The 24817-nt window shown below is 49.1% G+C and overlaps 1 protein-coding gene across 2 annotated transcripts in view; it reads left to right on the top strand.

Moving 5' to 3' along the window:
* CEP70 (centrosomal protein 70) overlaps window positions 1-24817 on the top strand; it is a 505009-nt gene that overhangs the window by 89783 nt on the left and 390409 nt on the right. For both annotated transcript variants that reach the window (XM_078682403.1, XM_078682404.1), the window contains exon 6: window positions 2117-2297. In XM_078682403.1, the coding sequence (XP_078538529.1) occupies window positions 2117-2297 (181 nt within the window). The remainder of the gene's footprint in view (window positions 1-2116; window positions 2298-24817) is intronic.

Below are 24817 nucleotides of genomic sequence, written 5' to 3'. Positions count from 1 at the left end.
TGATGAACTCAGGTTGAGAGTGGAAGGGGCACAGAGCAAAATTAAACAGTTCCATGGTCAGACTCATTGCCTTAGAAACATTAAAATTGGTGTTGATAGTTGGGTCATGTTAAACATGAAATCTAGAAAATCAAAAGTTGATTTCCATTATAATGGTCCATTTAAAGTGAGTACGGTTGCATGCACATCTATTCAGTTAGTGGTTGGGCATTGGTGGTCCAAAAGGAATTTGGTTATCCTTCAGGATTTCCACAAAAATATTATAATGAGGACGTTACGAGTGCCAGGGGATACTTTATTTCCTATTGGAATACCACAGGAAGGTGATGTTTCTGAACTTGATAATGCTCTGTCTATTGCTCAACATAATCTGTCAAATCCATCAACCTCTCGGTCTTCTTCTGGTCTGTCTACAACTTCTGAGGTTAATAAGAAGGTGGTAAATCCTGTGCGCTGTCAGAATGAGAACAATTGTAACAATGTCATCACTAACAGAAGTGAGAGGGTATCCAAGAAACCTACTTATCTACAGGAATTTGAAGTTTAAGGATAAATAATTTTTTAGGCAAAGGAAAAATGCATCTCATGTATTTCTTTGTTTGAATGTTTTGTGGGATTTGTTATTGTTGCGTTTGTGCCTCATGTTGGGCTCATGTTTATATAGTTGATCATTGCTATTGAATTTCTGCCTTATGTTAGGCGCATGTTTATATAGTTGCTCATTGCTGCACTGATGCTCAGTGCATGTCTTCAATTTATTTTGGTTTTTTATCGGAGGGGGAATGTTGTTCCCTTTATTGCATCTCCTTACTTTTTTTTACCTTATGTGTTCAAATAGATGGTACATGTGTGGGTGCGGCGGCTTTTGGTTGCATCCAGGCATTCTGGCTGTGACATTCTGCTCGATGGCAGTTGATGGTTGGAGCCAGTCTGCACGGATGCAAGCTGATTGGCCCGCTTCTTATGCTTACTACGTGTCTAATAAACCACATTTCACTTACCCGATATCTACGTGTGGCCTCATTACAAGCATCCCAGTGGTGATGGAAGGATGCATCTAACTAGACAATAGCGTTCGGTGATGGGTGATAACTCCACTGGGCTGAAGCAAGACTTAATTGCCAAAATCTCAAGCCAATGGCCTAAAGAAACTAGTCCAAGAACGCTAATAGTTGAGCAGACGGACCCAAAGCCCGGTCTATATATATATATATATATATTTTAAGCAAGAGGTCTTTTTGAAATATGTATTGCCAAAACACAGACCTAAAAATCTATGCCACCAAGTTCTTTTTTTTATTTTTTATTTTTTTTATTTAATCTGACCTGCACCATTGCCGGTTCTGGACACCAGGTGGTGGCGTTTCCCAATCACTTGGTAAACTAAAAGTGCCATTCGGCGACTGGGGATTTTCCACCTGGCTCGTGAAACAAAATCTGAATTGTCATTGTAGAGCTAACAAGCGATATTATATGGAACTTCTCCTTTAACTCCGGATTCTCAAGGTAAGATGTCATAAAGGAGACTGTGATGTAAAGCAGTGGGGCCAGGGCATTCACCTCCTTGGATACCGACTCTTTTGATTGCTGCTACAGAGAGATCAGTGGCCTTTTCCTTTTCTGCCTGTTTGTGCCGGCTTTTTTTCAGTTCTGTTCATGATATTCCCTTTTTTTTTTTTTTTTTTTTTTTACTATTGATGGTACTTGTTTTTTTACATCATCTCACCGTCTTTATTTTGTTATTTAAAGTCCCCTTTGTTCTCTTTACAACGGGGCTTCGTGCATGGCAATTTTCTACTTTGGTGCTGTTAAATTGGATTATTTCACCTGCAGGCCCTTTGTGTAACCCGAATGACACATTATATGCCAGATTGGTGGTGGGGTAATTGGGAAAGTAGTTGTGAGGGCGCTCCGGCTATTTTTGAAAGAAAACGCAGGGAAATAGAATTATTGGGCTAAGTAACAAAGATGGGGCGCACAGATAATCCTAGCACTAAACAGAGATAATGGGTTATTGCATAATGTTGAAGAAGATGGATATAATCCTGTTAAATTAATGGTTGTATTGCCCTCACACCTGTGCTGTTAATATGATGTCTTACCTTTGTTTGGGCAGGGAAGATTTACGTCAGCAGCAGGGGCGGGCCACTCGACAGGAGCAGCGTGCAGTTGACTTGGAGCAAATTCTGAACAATGTCAAATCAAAAGTCCGCAGTTTGGAAGATGATTTTATTGCAAAAGCTTCTCAGCACCACAGCCAACTAAAGGAGCTTCAGAAAGACAAGCAAATTGCAGAGGTAGTTTGAATTACAATCTTTTATGAGCACAATGTAAACAAATATGACATTTCTTGAAGCTTTTCAGGTACTGCAGTAATTTCCGCTAAGGTTTCTATTGCTGTTTCTTTTAAGGTACAGTTAATTTCATACCATTTTCTTCCAAATTGCTATGGCTTTCTGTAAAAAGCAGTAAGATGTAATATTAGGTTTAGGGTTGCCCAGGCAAGCTATTAATAGATATTACAATAGCTCAGGAAAACCTGGGGGAAGACCTTAACCAAAGGGTTAGGCTGAGTTCTTTACATCCAAAGAATGAAAGAGCTTCTACTGGAAGATCCCTGATAAAGGGTGACTTAAGCCGGTCCTTAGTTGCGTTGAAAATGAAGCTGGTAAGAAGCTTGAGAGTGGGTTGCTACGCCCAATCCCAGTCTCAGCCCTTTGTCACGCAGCCATTTCCTATAATATCAATTCAGAGTTCCCCTCTCTGCAAACTGGATTGGACGTTTCTGTATGGGAAATTTGTATTTTAGACCGTTTCCTTGCAATATATATGCATATATATGTATTTTAAATGGCAGACCATTAAAATATGGTTTCAAGATTTCTGAAACTAGCCAGTTTGCTATTAGTTTGAAATGCCACATTTCTTTTGTCAGTTTCCCTGACAAACCTGACCTCCAACCATTTAGATACAGTCAACAAGAACAATCACAAAGCGTTGCTGAACAGGTAGATAATCAAATGACACAATAAAATCAATGGCTATTCTTTCCCATACCTTAGTTGGAGTATCCGCTGGTGTCAAAGGTTGCACTCTTGTTTTCAACCCTTTGTCATTGTTTGGACAATTACCACATCTGGACCCCCAATATTCAACATCCCTGTCCATGCTAAGTCGCCAGTACACAACTCTCCACCTTTTTTGTTAGAAGTCATGCCCAAATGTCCCTCATGGCTTAATACAAGCAACTTATCTCTTACATTTCTGGAAGGTATAAGCTTTTCTCCACGGAACAAAAACATTCCTTCTACTGATAATTCATCTTGGACTTTCCAATAACTTTGCAACATAAGCGGTATGTTTTTCTCCCTCAGAAGTCAAGTATTTTTTTACATCCTTCAAAAGATTGTCCTTTTCCATTTAATCAGCCCATTCTTGTTGAGAAACACAGCCTACTTCTGACTAACAAATACTAGCTACTACACATTCTGTGTCTTCATCGTGTTCCTGTTCTAACACCTGTTCATACTTAACAGACTCCAAAGACATCAGTAGTTTTGAAAACCAATCAGCTTTCTCGTTCTTGCCACCTGGAATGTGTACTATGTCAAAATGATGTTCTCAGAGTCTCGAATAAGGTCTAACCATTCTAACAGTAGCCTTACTGGTGTTAACATTGAAACCATCAAGTATAGGAATCAAGGGTTTATGATCCATTATGAATGTAAAATAATTTAAACCCCAAATATAGCACATAACTTTATTCACAGCCCAAGTGCAAGCTAACATCTCTCGTTCAATTATAGAATATACTCTTTCCTGAGGTTTCAAAGTATGCAATGCAAATGCTATGGTGCATTCCATGCCCGCACACTCTTGCGTGAATTCCACCAAGTCCAACATTACTGCTAACTACTGTAATGCATGTCTTCACCCAAGGCAAGAAAGGAGTCAATAACAGAGCATAGCTCAGTTTCTGTTTTATAAAACTAAAATCTGCCTGCTGTGCCACAAACCACACAAATGTTATATTCTTTTTTAATAATTTCAGTAGTGGTTCAGCCACCGTTGGAAAAGTTTCAACAAACTTGGAATAATATTGACACATGCCCATAAATGCACGAAGTTCATCTCGATCCTTGGACGTAGCGACTTCTTCTATGGCCTTTAACAAACCTAGTGTAGGTGAAATTCCTTTGAAAGATAATACATGCCACAAATAGTCAACTTTTGTAACTCCAAATGCACATTCTTCTTGCCTTCATTTCAGACCCCATGCAGCCTTAGCTTTAAAGACTTTATTAAGTCTGACATTATGTTCGCACTCCTCTTTACCATGAGCTAAAATGTCATCCTGGAAAATTAACACACCAGGAATACCAACCAATACATCTTCCATCATCCTCTGGAAAGTAGCAGCTGCTGATGTCAGACCGAAAGGTGCTCTATGGAATTGGAAAACTTAATCTAGAGTGACAAAATAAGTTACGTGCTTGGAATCTTCACTAAGGAGAAGCTGATGATATTCACACTGCATGTCCAGCTTTGAAAATACATATGCTCCAGACAATGAGTCCATTATTTGGGAAGAGGATGCCCATCAATCCATGGAGCCTTATTTCAGCGTCTATGCACATTTGCAATTCCTTGTTGTTCTTGTAAGCAATAAGAATTAGGGATAACCACAGTGAGGATTTAGGAGGCTCTAAAACCCCTTCTTTACACAAACCCTCCAACATTGTTGATAACTCTTTCCTAAAAATTAAAGGTATACTTCGAATCTTGTGTTTCACAGGCATGACTCCTTCCTTCAACTTAATGTGGTGTGCAAGATTATTAACATTACCTAATTGTTCTGTTAATAGATCTTTGCAAAGTTCTAGGATAACACTTGCAATTGTATATATTTTCTCCACCCACACACAATATTTGTGGAGAGCACCCTGGCCTCAACTGAAGATCCTAACATCCTTGATGATGCAATCCTAAAATGTCTGTGCCCGCAGCAGACATAGATTTTCCCCACAACCATGCTGTTCTTGAATTGTATTGAAGACTCAAAATAACCTTCCAAATCTATTTTTTCCCATTGTGCCTTCCTGGATTAACATCTGGAGGAAAAAGATCTTGCAAAAGATTATAGTCCGATATAGGTTTTTAAAAAAAAAAATTGTTATTTTTTAACTTGAATCTGTAAGTAGAGGAATCTTGAATCCATTAGTTAAAAATTTCTCATCCGGATCTTTGCAAAAAGGTACGTCTTTCTCATGTACTTTATTTCATAGAACCATGGTGCTCATGTCACTACTCATGTAATCTAACTCTTCTTCTTCCACAGAATTAATCTTCACTTTACCTACTTTTTTAGCTCTACAAACTTGTGCAAAGTGATTTTTAACCCCACATTTGCTGCATTCTTTCCCCACAGCCGAACATTGTTTTAAAGACGCAGCATTTGATTTTGAACCACATTTAAAACATATATTTGTTCATTCAATATTTTGTGTTTTTGCTGGTTATTACTTTTCACATATAAATGTGTTTCTTGGTTTAAAAAACTAAAAGTGTCAGATGAAGTTTTATATATCTATTTTGAGTATTCTTTGGAATCTTGAATGCTGTTATCTATGTCAAGAGTTTCCCTGAGAGATGGGTTTTTGTGAGTAAGCAAACGCTTTGTTTTGTAAAAACATCTGATAACTAGTTTATCTCTAATGAACTCATCTGTAAAAGCACCAAATTCGCACTTAGCTGCTAAAACTCATAGAGGAGCAACATACATATCAATGCTTCTGTTTTTTCACGTGAAAAGAATTTGTGCATTTTGATAATCAAATTAGGTTGTTTATCAAAATGTGACTGTAAAATCTTGCTAAACTGCTTCTTCATATTCATCTAGTTCCTCCCCAGATTCATCACCACTTGCTTTTGGTAAATGCTCAAAAATATTTTGACCTTCCATGCCTAATGAATGTCCAAAAATCAATTATTTTCTTTGTGGTCTGAATTTTAAACCATCAATTACCTCTAAATATGCATTAAAAGCTCTGAACCATTCTTTCCATCTTACTGTGGTTCACCCGGTAATTGCACAAACTGTGTAGGTGGTGTAATTTTTTGCATAGTTGGATACAAGACACAGCAGAATAATATATAATTTACCAACACTTCCACAAAATATCTGATCTGAAAGAAACAGGTTAGTATTAGATTCCTTACCTTAGAATATCCCCAGGCGTCAGTCTGGATCCGGAAACTTTTGCGTAGCAGTACCCCTGCGCGTCGGTTGGCGTCGTCTGCAGGCGTCCCCTGCGGCTCCGCGTCGTCGGCGTCGTGCGCCGTGATGACGTCGCTGGAGTATATAGACGCCGCCTCCGCGCGCTGACGTCAGTTCTTCTTTTTTCCGCGCCAGTTAGCGCAGATCCGAAGAGCAGTACTCCGGTCTTTTGACCAAGTTTATTGTTAACTACTTAATCTTCTACGGTGCCGGTAGGATGCCCGGTTTCAAGGGTTGCGACGAGTGCGACCGCCTGATGTCGGTCACCGACCACCATCGACTCTGCCTCCGGTGTCTGGGCGCGGACCACGACGTGGAGTCCTGCGTCGACTGTCGGGCCTTGACTGGTAAAGCTAGGCGGGAGCGGTCCCGCAAGCTTCTCGAGCTCCGTGTGTCGGCCCCGCGTCGAGAGCGGTCCCGGTCCGGTCGGAGGTCGAGGGAGCGGTCGAAGGAACGATCGCGGAGCCGCCATGAGCGCTCCGGGAGTCGCCACCATTCCTCCGGTTCGTCAGGTAAGCGTAAGAAGTCGGGGCGTCGTCATCGTACCCCCGACTCCCGCGTGATGCGGCCGGGGGCTCGGGTGGCCCCACCCCCGCGGCCCCGCGTGGGTTGCCGACGCCGTCTGCCCCATACCCGTCGGTCCCTGGGGAAGGCGCGTCGCGTGAGGAGATCGAGGCCTTCCTCATCGCTATGAGGGCGAGGTCTCCTCCGGCGGGGCCTACGGCGCCTGCGGGCCCGTCAGTCCCGTCTGGGGGCCCGAGCGGTTCGGGTGCTCCTGCCTCGACGCCGCCGGTGGCTCCGGCCTCGGCGCCGCTGGGCCCCTCAGGTTCGTCGCCGGCTGGTCTACCGGCCTCTCCGGCGTCGGTTCCTTTGGGCCAACCCGTGGTACCGCCTCCGCGCGGTGCAGCGACTCCGCCGTCGGTTCCGGCCGGCGTCGGGGCGCCGACGCCACGCGGCGCCACCCCCATTTCCCCTCTGACTCCTGACGCGGAGTCGGACCGGCGTCGTCCGACGCCGGATCCGGCGCCGATGGGGCCCATTGACCCCGAGGTCTATATCGTCGATCCAGAATACGGCGATGAGGACGAGTATGGAGAGGGTTGGGAGGGGTCTGAGGACCCTTTATCCCGTGCCTGCCAGTACGATGTGGACTGGGTAGGTGATCTGGGTGATGCCAGTGGTCTGGACGAGTCGCCCAACCCTGGGTTTGTCTCCCCGACCCCTGTGGCGTCTGAGGCAGGTGCTGCCTATTCGGTGGTCCTGATGAGGGCTGCCAAGGCCTTGAGCCTTGAGCTCCCTGTCGCGAAGGTCAAGCCGAACATTCTGACCGAAGTGTTTAAACCGCAGTCATGCCCCCAGGAGCCTCTGCTGCCGTTTAATGAGGCCCTGACGGATGTCCTTTTGGGCACCTGGTCCAGGCCCGCTTCCGGTGCACCGGTTGACCGGAACGTTGCCAGGCGTCACCGTCCGTGCTCGGACGACCCTGCCTTCCTATCCACCCATCCCTCCCCGGAGAGTCTGGTGATCCAGGCCTCCACTTCGCAGTCCGCGTTCCCGTCGGCTCCGCCCGATCGGGAATCAAAGCGGTATGACCAATTTGGTAAAAAGGTCTTTTCCTCTTTGAGCGCTGGACTGCGGTCTTGTAATACCGCGTGCCTCTTGGGCCGCTACACCCACTCCCTGTGGGATACGGTCGAGGAGTGTTTGCCGCAATGCCCCCAGGAAGTGCGGGACAAGCTCACCCGGGCCTTCGTTGAAGGCCGGGATGCGGCGCGGTACTCGATCCGTTGTGGTCTGGACACGACCGACTCGCTGGGACGGGCTATGTCCACGACGGTGGCGATTCGTCGCCATGCTTGGCTGAGATCTGCCAACTTCTCGCCAGACGTCCAAAATACACTCATGGACATGCCATTTGATGGCAGTCGCCTGTTTGGTGACAAAGCGGACCACGCGCTGGAGCGCTTCAAGGACTCCAGGGTCACGGCCAAGTCCTTGGGTCTTTCGACCCAGCGCCAGCAGACGGGTTCGTTTCGCCCCTTTCGTGGCCAAGGGAGGGGCGGTCCCACACGTGCTGCCAGCCACGCGCCGCAGAACGCTCCCCAGCGCGGTGGCGGCCGTGGTTTCCGCCGTGGTGGCGGTAGAGGCCAGCGGCGAGGTCAGTCCACGCCTCCCCCGCTGCTGCATCCAAGCCTTCCTAGTCCGAGCTTTCGGGCTCACGTGACGCCAGTGGGTGGCAGGGTTCGCCATCACCACTCCCGCTGGCGCGCGATAACATCGGACAGGTGGGTGCTGCAGCTCGTTCGAAGGGGCTACGCCCTCCCCTTCGAGTCCACTCCTCCAGCCATGCCACCGCAGAACCACCGTGTGTCGGGGGACCACTTGACACTTCTGCAGGAGGAAGTTACGGCCCTCTTGGCCAAGGGGGCCATCGAGCGCGTTCCTGGGCCAGAAGTAGGGTGTGGTTGCTACTCCCACTACTTTCTGGTGCCCAAGAAGGACAAAGGAGGCCTGCGTCCTATCTTGGACCTACGGAACGTCAACGGCTTCCTCCGGAAGGAGAAGTTCAAGATGTTGACTTTGGCTCAGGTCTTGGCTGCTCTAGACCCACAAGACTGGATGGTAGCGTTGGACTTGCAGGATGCGTATTTTCACATCCCCGTCCTGCCGGCCCACCGGCGTTACCTGCGGTTCACGGTAGGCCACGAGCACTTTCAGTTTATCGTGCTCCCCTTCGGCCTTACCAGCGCCCCACGGGTGTTCACGAAAGTGATGGCGGTGGTCGCAGCTCATCTGCGCCGGTTAGGGGTTTCAGTCTTCCCCTACCTCGACGACTGGTTGTTGAAGGCGGGCTCGCCCCAGACAGTCGTCCACCACCTTCAGATGACAGCAGACCTCCTGCACGAGCTGGGGTTTTCCATCAATGTGCCGAAATCACACCTGTGTCCCTCTCAAAAGCTCCTTTTCATCGGAGCGGTTCTTGACTCTGCGCAGTTTCGGGTTTATCCCCCGGAACGGCGGGTCCGGGATATTCAGGCTCTGATTCCCATCTTTCAGCCGTTATCCCGGGTTTCGGTCAGGTTGACGCTGCGGCTTCTGGGGCTGATGGCCTCCTGCATCCTACTGGTGCATCACGCCAGGTGGCGGATGCGGGCTCTGCAGTGGGACCTGAAGTTTCAGTGGGCCCAGCATCAGGGCAACCTATCCGACCATGTCCTGATCTCGGAGGGCACTGCGAGACAGTTGCAGTGGTGGCTTACGGACCGCGATTGGGTCAGAGGCAGATCCCTCTCCCTTCCCCAACCGGAGCACGTGGTTGTGACGGACGCGTTCCTCCAGGGCTGGGGTGGCCACTTGGGAGAGGCGGAGATCAGAGGCATCTGGTCTCCGGCGGAGTCCCGGCTCCATATCAACCTGTTGGAGCTGCGGGCGATTCGCCTAGCACTGAAGGCATTCCTCCCCTTTGTCAACGGGAGTGTAGTGCAGGTGTTCACGGACAACACCACCGCCATGTGGTACTGCAACAAACAGGGCGGTGTGGGGTCGTGGACCCTTTGCCAGGAGGCTCTGCGTCTCTGGCAATGGCTGGAACGTCAGGGCGTGACTCTGACGGTTCAACACCTGGCAGGTTCTCTGAACGCCAGGGCGGACGAACTCAGCCGTCGGTGCTCGGTGGATCACGAATGGCGTCTGAACTCGGTCGTGGCGAGAGGCCTCTTTCAGCAATGGGGAGAGCCTTGGTTAGATCTCTTCGCCACAGAAGAGAACGCGCAATGTCATCAGTTCTGCGCGTTGGAGTTTCCAAGACGGCACTCGCTCGGCGACGCCTTTCGGCGCGAGTGGAGTTGCGGTCTGTTGTACGCCTTTCCGCCTATACCACTTCTGCCCAGAGTGCTGAAGAAGATCAGGCGCGACCGGGCCCAAGTTATCCTTGTGGCTCCGGACTGGGCTCGAAGATACTGGTATCCCGAGCTACTCAGCAGGACAGTCGGTCCCTCGATCCGCCTGCCCCTTCAGGAGGACCTTCTGTCGCAGCAGCAGGGGACGGTCCTCCACCCGAACCTGTCCAGTCTCCACCTCCATGCTTGGAGATTGAGCGGCGGCAGTTGAGGCCATTTGACTTGCCTCCTGAAGTCTGTGATGTAATTCTGGCAGCCAGGCGTCCCTCCACGAAGTCGGTATACGCCTGCCGGTGGAACAGATTTGTGGCATGGTGCACAGCAAAGGCTGTGGATCCCCTTTCTGCCCCTCTGTCTGAGGTTCTCCTCTTTCTCCTTTCCCTTGCCCAGCAGGGCTCTGCTCTGGGCACTATCAAGGGCTATCTTTCTGCCCTTTCCGCCTTCTTGAGGCTACCTGATCAGCCATCTTTATTCAAGTCCCCTATTGTGTTAAGATTCTTGAAGGGCATCACGCACATGTATCCTCCAACTCCGTTCGTGATGCCTCAGTGGGACTTGAACCTGGTCTTGACTTTCCTGATGTGCGCTCCCTTTGAGCCCCTTCATTCCTGTCCTCTCCGTCTTCTCACTTTAAAGACGGCCTTCCTGGTGGCCATCACCTCTGCCAGGAGAGTGAGTGAGCTCCAGGCTCTTTCTGTTAAACCTCCTTTCTTGTCTGTTCATCCTGATAAGGTGGTCCTTCGGACTAGACCTTCTTTCCTGCCCAAGGTAGTCTCTGCTTTTCACATTGGGCAGTCCATCACCTTGCCCTCCTTCTTCCCGCCTCCGCATCCTTCAAAGGATGAAGAGCGGCTCCATCGTCTGGACCCAAAACGTGCGCTTTCGTTTTACATGGATCGCACACGCCAGTTCCGGGTGGATGACCAACTGTTTGTTGGCTACGTGGGTGAGAAGAAGGGAAGGGCGGTGCAGAAACGAACCATCTCTCGGTGGGTCGTCCTGTGCATCAAAGCATGCTACTCTTTGGCTCGGAAGGAGCCTCCTGTTGGGCTGAGGGCCCATTCCACTCGGGCCACGGCGGCTACTACTGCCCTGGGCCGGGGAGTCCCTTTGCAGGACATTTGCCAGGCGGCCACGTGGGCCTCGCTGCACACCTTTGCGAGGCACTACTGCCTGGACCGTCAAGTCCGGAGGGATGGCTTCTTTGGCCGTTCGGTCCTCCAGGACTTTCTGGTGTAGGTTTGTATTGGTTCGCAGACCCACCACCGGGGTTGGTATTGCTGGGGTATCTATTCTAAGGTAAGGAATCTAATACTAACCTGTTTCTTTCAGATGAACAAGTTACTTACCTTCGGTAACGATATATCTGTAAGAAACAGTAGTTAGTATTAGATTCCTTACCGCCCCACCCATCCTCCCCGTTCTGCGAACTGATACCTAGGGTTAAGGACATCCCTTTCAGGGCCCTAGTTTCAAATGGCACCAGTGTTAGTTCTCACATGGCTCTGCGTGTTCTGGCGCGGAAAAGCTGTGTGCAAAGAACTGACGTCAGCGCGCGGAGGCGGCGTCTATATACTCCAGCGACGTCATCACGGCGCACGACGCCGACGACGCGGAGCCGCAGGGGACGCCTGCAGACGACGCCTACCGACGCGCAGGGGTACTGCTACGCAAAAGTTTCCGGATCCAGACTGACGCCTGGGGATATTCTAAGGTAAGGAATCTAATACTAACTACTGTTTCTTACAGATATATTGTTACCGAAGGTAAGTAACTTGTTCATCTAGTATAGCTCTAATATAAAATAAGTGCTACCTGAATAAATATTTTTTACCTAGACACAAAACCCTATTATAGACTACGTTGCCGAAAGAATAAAAAACCCTTTACAAATAAAGTCTTTCCATGCATGCGCATCACCGTGCTATGAGCACTAACAAAACACCAAACATAATAAAAGGACTGCTGGAAAAGCTTGGGTACCGCTGAATAGTCCGCATAGTTAGAACAGTCGTCACAAAATGGCTGCTAGACTGACAGCTAGTGAGTAAACCTGTTGCATAGTGTGTGTATCGTTGAACAGTGTGCAGGGTTAGAGCATTCGTCACAAAATGGCTGCCAAACCGACAACTGATATGTAAATTTGTGGAAGAGTGTAGTGTAGAAAGAGCTGCCTTTATGTTCATGTAACTGTATAAATCCTTACTGATGATTATTCTCCAGTCCCTCCCACACCCATTCAAACTGTGATCCTCAACTGCCAGTGGATTACGCCCCCACACCTTCCCCCACCGAAATAAAACATTTGCAAAGGAAGTATAGCGGTGCACACATGAGGCAGAGCATCATAAGCCCTGTTCCCACTGAAAAAGACAATGGTGGCCACAAATGAATAGTTCATCGCTTCTGCAAGGACCCTTCGCTTACTGCTCAAAGCATTTATTTTGCAGTTTGTTAATATTAAAGACGATCCAAAATGAAATTAACTGCTGTAAACTGTAACATGGTCCATTATAAAGTGAGGCTGTAGAACCTGCGTGTGAGCAACGTGCAGAAATATACACTGAACATAACATCAGCCTTGTACATGTATGTGAGTTTACAGATAACAAGAGTGCATTTTCGTGGAAAAACGTATATCCAGTTCAAAACATTGTACCAGGGGGCATGGCCAGGACGCAAATGGAGTGAGATGTCCGAGCTTGGTTCTCCGCTCCACCGTGTCCTGCTAACGCTGTTGTTCCCTGCCACCGGGACTGCCACCAGAGCAGGGTGCCTGTCTACGAGCTGTTCTGCTGTGGGGACCCCTGGCCTGCGGAGGGGGGCTCTGTGGTGCTTGGGAGCACGGATCCCTGGGCGGCCTACGCGGCGTCCTCTACAACTGCTATTTTGTGAAAGTGGACTCAGCTTTGGTGCCACAGCTGGGAGCTGCCCAGTGCACTTACCTGGACCCCGAGGAGGCGCGCCTTGGCTTGGTGGCCTGTCCCTGGGAGATCGGAGGGTGACAGCGGTGCTGAGGTGACGCCCTGACGACAGAGAGACTGTTTTGGGTGCTCTGAGGCAGCGGCGATCCCTCGAGCTGAGAGCGATGGACCCCTGGGTGCTGGTGACTTGCGGGGTAGATTGGCCCCTCTTCGATCTTCTCGGCCGCCATCTTCAAGGCGGTCCTGATCTTCCAGGTCTAGATGCGCACTGCACCTGGTCCTGAGCAACACAGGTGCGACGTTGACCCGCCGGAATACTTCCTGTGCTGATGTCAATCCCCCTGAGGCTCATCAGGCGCCGGGAGGTGCTGGGAATAACCCCCGAGACCCGGCGTGATCTCTAGGAGGACATCTTGAGGCTCGGCAGTTGGACCTAGAGTGACTGGCTGTGACGGTGAGACCGGAGACGTAAAGTAAGGCCTGCTGTGCGCCGCGCTAAGGGACACTTATTGGAGTGGCAGAGGACTCTGGGCCCCTTTAGATTCTGGGGGAGCCCTTTGGTGCGCGCCTGCTCACTACTATTCTGGACGCCCTGTGGGGGCCACAGTTTATTGCTGGTGGTTGAGTGCCTGCAGACTAAACCCTGCATAGCGAGGGGGGTGTGAGTGGTGCTTCCTCCTTTTGGATGCAGCAAGCGTTAAGTGACACTTGTACCGGCCCTTACGCACGCTGGAAAGGGAGAGACCTGTGGCGCTTTTGGGGTGGTTGTGGGGGGAAACATCCTTTACCACGCATGCATTACAATGCAGTAAGTTACATTGCAGTTTTGACTACGCAAGTCGTTATATCGACTTGCACTGGAGGTGCTCTAGACTAAGGAATAGTGTAAATTACAATTCCAACACCTTCCCTACTGTACGTAGAATGGAGTTGGAATAGTAATTCATACTGTCCCTAAGTCTGGCACCCTCCAGCATAAGTCGATGTAACGACTTGCGTTGTCAGGACAGCGATGTAACATACCGCGTTGTAATAGAACGAGTTGTATCGTCATACATCTGGTTGTGAGCTATGCTGGCCTGAAGACTTGCTCATTGGGGCCCCCTTGCTGGGCGAGTGCCTTTCATTCGACCTCTGGCCCTGTGCTGTGGACTGTTGTGGGGGGGAAGATCCCATGCAATTTGTTGTGGTTCACCCTGAACGAGAGGCGCTGTGCTTTCAACCTGTGTAGTTTGGACCTAGCTCTGCGAAATAGATGGAAAGGCTGTAAAGGACTTGCGGGTAATCTGCTGCTCCCCTAGACCGACTCTCAGGCTGCCTTGCATAAGCGAATCAACAGCTGCCAAATCCTCACCCCTCGCTATTCTTCTACTCCATCTTTGGGGAGTGGCCTCTCTCCATCGCTGGACTCCCGATCCTCCTAGAACACTTTACCATGCCTCCTAAAAGTAAAACACATAAAGACACTGAGTCTGCCGAGGCTCGTGACAATACAGTCACCTCCCTCTGGTCTAAATCTATTGCTCAGTCACAGGAGGATTCTAATTCTTCAATCCCGGCATCAGGGAAGCCCAGCTCGGAGGCGCCGATCACCCAGGCATTTATGGCGTCTTTCCTGCAGGAAATCAAGGATGAGATCGGCTCTGTCCGACAGGACTTCAAGGCTGGTCTGCAGGATATATGTCGAGACATCACGGAGCTAGGTGGACGGGTCGATTATCTTGAACGCACCATGGATACCAGAGGATGCCGGAAATAGAAGAGCAAAATATTACCCTGCAGTTGAAGCAAGAAGACCTTGAAAATCACAGCCGACGAAACAATTTGCCCATCCGGGGGGTTCTTTTTGGACCGTAAGGCAAGGGCATCCTAGCATACACCGCAGAACTCTTACAGGCCATCAGAGAGAATGAAGAGGCCTCACCACCTGTGCTCGGCAGGGCTCATCGGGTCTTTGGCCCACGCAATCGGCCTGACTTCATCCCGGACATCCTTACTAGAGTCCATTACTTTGCCGACAAGAAAGCTATCTTGAAAAAGGTACAAGGGACTAAAGTGGTTTCCTACAATGGCCTCTCAGTTCCAATTTTCCAGGACCTGGCACCTTTTTCGACGGAGAAAAGACTTTAAGCCCGTCATGGATAAGCTGAGGGACTTCAATATCAAATATCAGTGGGGCCATCCCTTCGCCTTGATGTTTACATGGGAGGGCAAAAGGCAGTCCTCCGTTCACTGAGAGACGCAAAACAGCTCCTGCAGCTCGCTCCGGAGCCTGAGGGAGATGACCTGTCTTCACCGCGTGAGTGTCGAGATGGGCCTATTTGCCCGATATGGTCCACAGTAATGCCTCCTAGATCCAAATGCCGCCTACAGGAACTTGACTCATCCCAAGTTAAACAGGACATCATTAGTCACACTCGCTCCCTGAATGGCTCTTCCTCTCCAGCTAGGTTGCCAGACCATAAGGACTAAACGATTCCTGGCCGGACTAGCTCTTAGACCTGCTATAGGGTCACTTGTGCCTTGATTTTGATTTGGTGCGGCCTCGGTCCAGTTGCGGACGTTGTGGATCCCGTCGGGGGACGGTTGAAGGCTGAGGCACCGCATGTACCCGAGTGTGACATTTGGCTCTCTTGCACATAGTGATTATGCCCTCAGAGGTCATCAACATCAAGCTTCCAGCTGATCTTCTTGAGTATGTCCCGGTGGACGGAGCAAGTATCGCTCTTCCCTAATACTATCACAGGATGATGGTGGCGGAGACCCACAAATTCTTGTACGACTGCCACCCCCCCCATTTCAGAGTCCTGCAGGAGAGTGGCTTTTCTGGAATGGCCATCTGAGCGACATTGGGCTGTTCTTGATAGACTCTTTTGTCGGTTTGTTTTTCTTCCTTTGATGCGCTATTCTTAGGGGCTGGGGGATGAGAGTAACAAGGGTTGCCTTGTTGGGAATTACTTGGGCATGGGTTGCATGTCAATGTTTTACGATGATCCTTTCATCTTGCTCGATGGGCATGGGGCTTGGGGAATGGGACGCAGGCTCATACTGCCACTGAGTGGATTGCGGGGGTCCCAGGTTTCTTTTGCACTAATTATGACTAGCCCCATTAAGTTTCTCTCTTTTAATGTAAAGGAATTGAATTCCCCTAATAAGAGGTGTCAGGTTTGGCGCTATCTCTTACACCAGGACCCCAACACCATTTTTATTCAGGAGACTCACTTGCTTCCGAAGGATATTCGTTTTATGTCCCATCCCAAATATCCCACCCAATATTGGGCCTGTTCCTCTTCTAAGACTGGTTGGGTTGCAATTTCGTTAAATCAGTCTTGCGCGAGTTGAAACCCACAGTTGTGACAGATGCGGGTGGGTGGTTTATTAAGGCACATATGGCCTGGGGCGGGTGCCCTTTAATCTTTAACATATACCTCCCTAATCAAAACCAGGATGCTCTCCTACGTTTACATCTTAGGGAGCTCCTGCAGTCATTCACAACTCTGATTATCCTTGGAAGAGATTTTTTTTTTTATTATTATTTTTTTTTTTTGGAAAACCTTTATTCATACCAAAGTGTACACAGCTATTCAGCCGAACATCCCGGGGGTAAGGCAGCACATCATAAGTATAAACTTAGCGGCACACACAGACCATAATAGCAGGATACGTGAGGTTCAATTTTAAGTTTAGAATCAGGATGGACTCGAATAACACAAATGGTTTTCCCCTATGCAATAGAAGTATAGATAAAAAAAGGGGGGGGGGGAGGAATCAGGTGCCAGATTTAGAACACGATCATCGGATGAGCGGGCCAAATGAACGAATCCGATACATTTAACAATGTCAATTAGAGTAACTTAGGATAGGCAGGCATACAATCACTATGTGCAACAGTCAAGCGCCCGCCCATTGCTGCAATGAAACAGAGTGTGTTGAGGCACAGGCTACAGCATATTCTTGAGATCTCAAAGGGTAACCCAATTTACTGAATTCAAACCCAGAAGAAAGAAGTGAAAGGAAAGCAAGAAAAGCAAGAAAAAGGCCATAGAAATAAAAAACGGAAACAATAAAACCCTTCCCCCCAACCCCCCACCCTGCACCCCTGCGGATGGCTACGGCCTACCCCCCCCAGCAGCGTGCCTATCGCCCCGTAACAAAACCCGAAATATAGTAAGAGTGTAGAGTTAGAAAGGGAAGGAAAGAAAAAGGAAAAGAAATAGGGAGGAGGAGAAACTACTAGAATAACCGCCCCTGAATCTCCCCTACCGCCCGTCCGACACGTACCGCCCTAAGCGGAAGCAACAATCACAAAATCGGGTATTACATGACTACGAAGGGAAGACGTTAAACAGCATCTAAAAGCCCACAAAGCAGAGCGTCAGTGTCCCTCTCCACTCCCAGCGTCCCAGCTTCCGTCTCCGACCAACCGTATCATCCTTGTCCCTTCCGAAGCATCGAGTAAACACCGTCCAGTAGTGCCCCTGAAGCCCTTAAAGAGTCAAAACGGTAGGACAGGTCAATAATCGGCGGCGTGCGTCTACTTAACCCACAGTTCGCCTCGCAGCCCTCCTCAGCCACCGTGGTCACCATCACCAATTCAATGTCACGGGGCACGACAGTCCACAGACCCGCACAATCGACCGGGACAGCAGAGGGGTCATACATCCATCGGTCGCCACAGAACCCCGGGGTAGGGCTGAACCACACCGTGATTCCAACAATTAAGGCCCCCGGCAGTGGAAGCAAATTTCCTTCCCCAAGGGTGAGGTCGGTAGTGCTTCGGGACAGAGACAGTGGGGGCAAATCGGTTTCACGGCCGCGATCTCGGTCCTCCCTCTGGCAGTCCAGATTATGCCGGTGTTCGAAAGGAGCAGGCGTCGGGCACGATCGCTCGGTGCCAGTGACATCGGCGACCAGTTCATGAAGCCTCGCCTTCACAATGGAGTGTAGGTCAACAATGGCGGCCATCACGGTCCTCAAAGACGGCTCAGTCTGTCCCTGGGCTACCGCCCATCGCTCCGCTCTCCACATCAGTGAGCACCCGATGGCACTGAGCAGGATACCTGAAGTGGGGTCGTCCGGTGACAAAAAGTGCACCTTCGGGTAGCAGATCACGAATGCCGAACTGTGGCCTCACTCTGGCGGCAGCACAGGCTCCGGGCCATAAACCCCCTGGAGGGGCAGTCCGGCGATGGCAACAATGCTATTTAGCGTGTATCAGGTCAATCGCCCTCCACTCACTCCAGGCCGGGAAGTTCTTTTTTGAGGCAAGAGGCCGGCATCCGGTCAGGTCTCACGGCCGATGTTGTGCATCTGCGCCCCGGCAGGGCCAGTACTCAAGACCCCGGCTCGTAAGCAGTCGGAGGCCAGAGATTTACGCACGACGTAACTCAGCAAATCTGAGCGCTGGAAGACTCGGGACCACACCGATTGACACAGCAATCCATCATCTGTGCGGGAGTCGGACTAGAAATCAGGATGCGAGACAGGATATACGGTCGGCGGACGGTGGTCAGAGGAGCCGAGGGCTCAGGCGACCATCTTGCTTCGTTACGTAGCTCCTCCTCCCTTGGAGGAGATTTTAATCTGGTATGGGACCCCGAGTGGGATCGCACTGCGCAGGCGCACCAATATTCTGGGGCAATGTGGGTGGCATTGAGAAATACTATCATGGATTTAGGCTTAGTTGATGTTTGGAGACATCTACAACCAGACTCTAAGGACTATTCATTTTTCTCCCATGCACACTGATCATATTCTCGCATAGATGATTTCTTTCTCTCCCTCCCCTTGATGCATGCTTTCAGCGGTGCAGAGATATCCAATACATCTTTATCTGATCATGCTCATGTCCTGGTTTCCCTCCAACCCCCCAATCCACGTAAGGAGTCCTAACCCCGTTGGAAACTACCTCCTCAAGTCCTTCAAGATCCTGTGGATGTTGCAGATATCCAAAAAGAGATTGAGGCCTTCTTTGTTGCGAATTCCCTCACTGACACTCCTGAGGATACTAGATGGGATGCTTTTAAAGCTACTTTTCAGGGAGTCACCACATCTATATCGATTGCCAGGAGTCGGGAGGCTCGGTTGGTTGAAACCACTCTCTAAAGAGATATCAAAACCCTAGAACGCAGGGATCATTTCCATCCGTCTCTCCACAATAAGCAACGCCTAGCTGTACTGTGAGGCAAACTGCGTTTACACCGTACCAACAAGACTCCTGCTCAACCTCAAGCAGAAGTTTTACACGGGGGGACAAGGTCGGGCGTGCCTGGCATGGTGCCTTCGAGCGCAGACTACGAGAGCACATATCGCCAAACTCAGGCACCCGGATGGCTCTTGGACCATTTCAGAGACGGATAAAGGCCTGGAACTGGAGAAGTTCTATGGGGATCTCTGTCAATGCTCCTTGCTCTCCTAAAGCTGTTACTGCCTTTCTCAATTCTTGGCTCTGGGACCGTATTGATACTCACTTTATGGAACTGCTGGAAAATCCCATTACCCATGATGAGATTGCTAAGGCTTTGAAGCAACTCCCACTTGGTAAGACCCCGGGACCTGACGGACTGTCAGTCACTTTTTACCGGGCCTTCTACCCGCAGCTTCGAGGTCATTTGCTTCACCTTTTAAATAGTTTCACAGATATCTCAGGTCTCACCCCAACACTGAACGAAACGGAGGTAGTACTTATCCCCAAACCAGGTAAAGACCATTCCCTACCCGAGTCATGCCGCCCTATTGCTCCTTTAAACACTGACTCAAAGTTCTATAGGAAAATTCTAGCCAGCCGCCTGGAACCCCATCTTCCGGGCTCATTGATCCCGATCAAGTGGGGTTTATCCGTCATCGCCAGGGGGCGGACAATATCTGTCGGATAGCCCATCTCTTGAAAAAGGCATACTTTAGGGATATCCCTGCCTATCTTGTCTCCCTCGATGCGGAGAAAGCCTTTAACCGAGTGGACTGGGGTTTCCTTAAAGAAGTATAACGGAGGGTGGGTCTGGGACCGGAAATGATTTCCAAACTTATGGCGCCTTATGCGAATCCCACTACCCGCATACGTTTTAATGGTCGTCTCACTGCTCCTATTCCCATCTACCAGGGCACCAGACAAGGGTGCCCGCTATCCCCTCTGTTGTTCGCCCTGGTGGTGGAATCCCTGGCCATCGCCATACGGAACGATCCGAACATTCAGGGTATCCCCATGGGTGGGTATGAACATAAAGCCTTCCTCTTTGCTGACGATCTCCTTTTCTCACTATCCTCCCCATCTACATCCCTCCTGGCTGTGGCTACTCTCTTGGGGGCCTTTGGAGATGTGTCAGGATACTGGATTAATCTTGATAAATCTCATGCCCTTAATCTTACTCTCCCAGCCCCTGAGGTCTAAGACTCGCGAGATCAGTTTCCGGTACAGTGGACAGACGTATCAATTTAATAATAATAATAATAATAATAATAATCCACATTTGTAAAGCGCACAATCACCCGTAAGGGTCTCTAGGCGCTGGGGGCCGTCGGGAAGATTAAGCGAGCTATTGCCCAGAGTCACATGGTGCTGGGCTGACCTGCCGCCGGAGCCGGGGATCGAACCCTGATCCCCAGATTCCAGCGTCAGTCGCCCTGGCCGCGGCGCCACACCTCTCCCTTTGGTACCTGGGCCTCGACCTGACCCCTACACTATCGACATGGACTTTGTCCAACTTGCCTAGATACAGGAGCGCCATCCGAGAGGAGTTGCACAGATGGAAGGGCCTACCTCTTGCTTGGCTAGGACATATTAACACCATCAAAATGTCTCTCCTCCCTAAAATCTTACACCTCTTCCAAATCCTGCCCACTCCCATACCACAGGCTGATATTCTTGCCCTACAACGTGACTTTACTAAATGTATATGGGGGAAATCCCACCCACGCTTTTCTAACAAGATTGTAATGCTGCCTCGCGACCGGGGCGGACTAGCGTGCCCCAGCCTTCTAGAATACTATTGGGCTTGTCATCTTCGATATATTTCGGAGTGGGTGCTTCGCGAAAGCGAAAAACACTGTCACCATTTGGACCGAGCGGTATCCTGTAGACCTTAATGGGACTTGGCATGGCTCCCGCATGGGGCGCGCCCTGCAGCCCCTACATAGCCACCCCTACGAAGACAGTTCTAGAGATCTGGAACAAGCTGGCGATACCCCGAGGCCTGACAACATTCCCATCTCCTAAAACTCCAATAGCCCATAGTCCTATGGTCCCCCCCCGTCATGCCGCCCTATTGCTCTGTTAATCACTGATGCAAAGATCTATACGAACATTCTAGCCACCGCCTGGAACCCCATCTTCCGGGCTCATTGATCCCGATCAAGTGGGGTTTATCCGCCATCGCCAGGGAGCGAACAATATCTGTTGGATAGCCCATCTCGTGGAAAAGGCATATTTTAGGGACATCCCTGCCTGTCTTGTCTCCCTCGACGCGGAGAAAGCCTTTGAATGAGTGGACTGGGGTTTCCTTAAAAAAGTATTACAGAGGGTGGGGCTGGGACCGGAAATGATCTCGAAACTGTTGGCGCCTTCTGCGAATCCCACTACCCGCATACGTTTTAATGGTCGTCTCACTGCCCCTATTCCCATCTACAGAGGCACCAGACAAGGGTGCCCGCTATCCCCTCTGTTGTTTGCCCTGGTGGTGGAGTTCCTGGCCATCGCCATACGTGGCGATCCAAACATTAGGGGTATCCCCATGGGTGGGTATGAACATAAAGCCTTCCCCTTCGCTGACGATCTCCTTTTCTCACTATCCTCCCCATCTACATCCCTCCCGGCTGTGGCTACTCTCTTGGGGGGCCTTTGAAGATGCATCAGGATACTGGATTAATCTTGATAAATCACTTGCCCTTTAATCTTACTCTCCCAGCCTCGGAATTCCAAGACTCGCGAGATCTGTTTCAGGTACAGTGGACAGATGTATCGATTCGGTACCTGGGCATCGACCTGACTCCTACACTATCAACATGGACTTCGTCCAACTGGCCTAGATACAGGAGCGCTATCCGGGAGGAGGTGCACAGATGGAAGGGCCTACCTCTTGCTTTGCTAGGACATATTAACACCATCAAAATGTCTCTCCTCCCTAAAATCTTATACCTCTTCCAAATTCTGCCCACTCCCATACCACAGACAGATATTCTTGCCCTGCAACGTGACTTTACTAAATTTATATGGGGGAAATCCCACCCACGCTTTTCTAACAAGATTTTAATGCTTCCTCACGACCGGGCTGACTAGCGTGCCCCCACCTTCTAGAATACTATTGGGCTTGTCATCTTCTATATATCTCGGAGTGGGTGGTTTGCGAAAGCGAAAAACACCGCTTCCATTTGGACCGAGTGGTATCCTGTAGACCTTAATGGGACTTGGCATGGCACCCGCGTGAGGCGCGCCCTAATGCCCCTACATAGCCACCCCTACGAAGACAGTACTAGAGATGTGGAACAAGCTGGTGATACCCCGAGGCCTGACAACATTCCCATCTCCCAACACTCGTATAGCCCATAGTCCTATAGTCCCCCCTCCCGGCATTGCAAACCCAAAATTTTAAAACATGGACAGAGGGCGAATGCCGGGTTATTCAGGACAATGACTTCCTCACGTTTGATCAATGTAGGCAAAAGTTTCATCTCACAGGGGGGACACGTATGCATTATTTCCAGATATACCATTGGCTTAGCTCTCAGACCTACATCCAGGGAGCCACTAGACAACATACCGCCTTTGAATCCCTGGACCGTAAATTCGAGGTCTCGAAGGGCCTGATTTCTAATACATATACTGTCTTACAGCATTCTCAGCCGCCCACACCCCATGGATATCAGATGCGATGGGCTAGACCTGGAAGAGGATGTACCTCCTGAAGGGTGTGCTCGTCTATGGTGGGATATCCCAAAGATATATCACAGCACGCTCCAGTGTAAATCAGCATACAAATTGACGATGCAGTGGTATTACACCCTAGTCTGCTTGCACCAAATGTTCCCAAACTTCCCCCCCCCGACCTGTTGGAGGTATCATAAAGATATAGGGGACTTCATTCACATATTGTGGTCATGCCTGAATCTCACGATGTTTTGGAAGGAGGACCTCAGCCACATCAAAGAGGTGGTGGTATTTCCTATTCCTTTCTCCTTGTCAGTCATGCTTTTATGTATTAAACCCTCAACACTAAATACTATGACTTACGCAGACTGGCGCTTGATTCTCCATTTGCTAGGAGCGGCTAGGCAGTCAATTGCCCTATTTTGGAAGAAACCCCCCCTATTGCCACCTGGTTTCTTCGACTGTGGAATGTGTTAGCTCTTGAACTGACTACTGTCTGCATCAATCATGCAGATACACGATTCACCTGGACCTGGCAGCCTCTTATACACTATTTCACCATGACCATGCATTCCCGATTGGTTCCCCCAGACTTCGGGCCTTGCAGTTGTTTGAGGATTCACTTGAACCATACTCCAGGGTCCAGAAACCGGATTCCCCAGAGCAGCTCACTTAAGTTAGATGTCCTGGTGCCCACCAGCTTCTACTCATGGGCCTCATTCCCCTAAGCGCAACCTCCTTTCTCCCTTCCCTACCTTGAGAGAATTTAACTCTTGTTTCTCTCTTCTTTATTTTATTCTTTATCTTTGATTGATGATAGCTCTCTGTTGCTTTCTTAACTTGATGGCCCCCATAGATGATGGGAGGAACTTATATATAGCAATGTTATGCATAGAACAAGCGAGTATTGTTCTCCTCTATTATGGTAAGTTCATAATGTAGGATTTGACAGCATCTTGCGTGGGTTAGCTCCTAATATGTATGTTTTTATTAAGTTGGTGCAACATGTACCATGGAATGTGGGCTTATTTGATGCTTCCTTTACAGGGACATGAGTCTTCTAATTGTTTGGCTTGTGTTGTTTTGTCTTCTATTCGATAAACAGAATTTACATAAAAACATTGTACCATATTCACAAAGCCATGTCTAATACCATCCCAGCCGTTCCCTCCTATCCAGCAACTGTAATGTCAGTACTGTTCCCAGAATCTGGAGAACTCATCAGGGCGGCCGGTCTTTCTCCTACCTCGGTACTAAGCTGTCTGTGGAATGCACTACCCGTTTCAATGAGAATGTGTTCAGTGCATTTAGGAAACCTTTTGAAGACCTGGCTCTTCTAACTTAACTACTGATATACTTTCCTTTGATGCCTTACTATACGTGCCTAGTGCTGGAAAACCCTGCTTGGTAGCTATGCGCTTTATAAAACTACATATCAACCATTGTCTTATGTATTATAAATTTAGCTACTGATAGAGCGCGCAGGTCACCCGACTATACATTTTACCATATACGCATTGGGCCCATAAAAATTCAATTTACCATATTCATTAATCGGGTAACCTTGCACTCTACTACCAGTAACCCTACTCCTTCCTATTTAATTCCAGTGTACCCGACTTACCAATCCACTGCTACGGGTACCTAATGACCACAATGGATTAGGGAGCTAGCTGTAAAAGAAAGGCAGACGCCAAAATACATATGCTATTTATACTAATTTTGAATCATATAATAAGCACAAACTCAGGAAGTTTTGAAAACCTTTATCTAAAATTCATCAGTCTCGTTAAGCATTAGGTTTACAGTCAATAAACTGTCAATGACTAAGATTATAAAGAGCACGTATCCATATAGG

This window comes from Lissotriton helveticus, chromosome 3_1 (assembly GCF_964261635.1).
Source record: "Lissotriton helveticus chromosome 3_1, aLisHel1.1, whole genome shotgun sequence".
Taxonomy (NCBI): domain Eukaryota; kingdom Metazoa; phylum Chordata; class Amphibia; order Caudata; family Salamandridae; genus Lissotriton; species Lissotriton helveticus.
The sequence above is the reverse complement of the archived record's forward strand: the minus strand, read 5'-3'. Positions and strand labels throughout refer to the sequence as shown.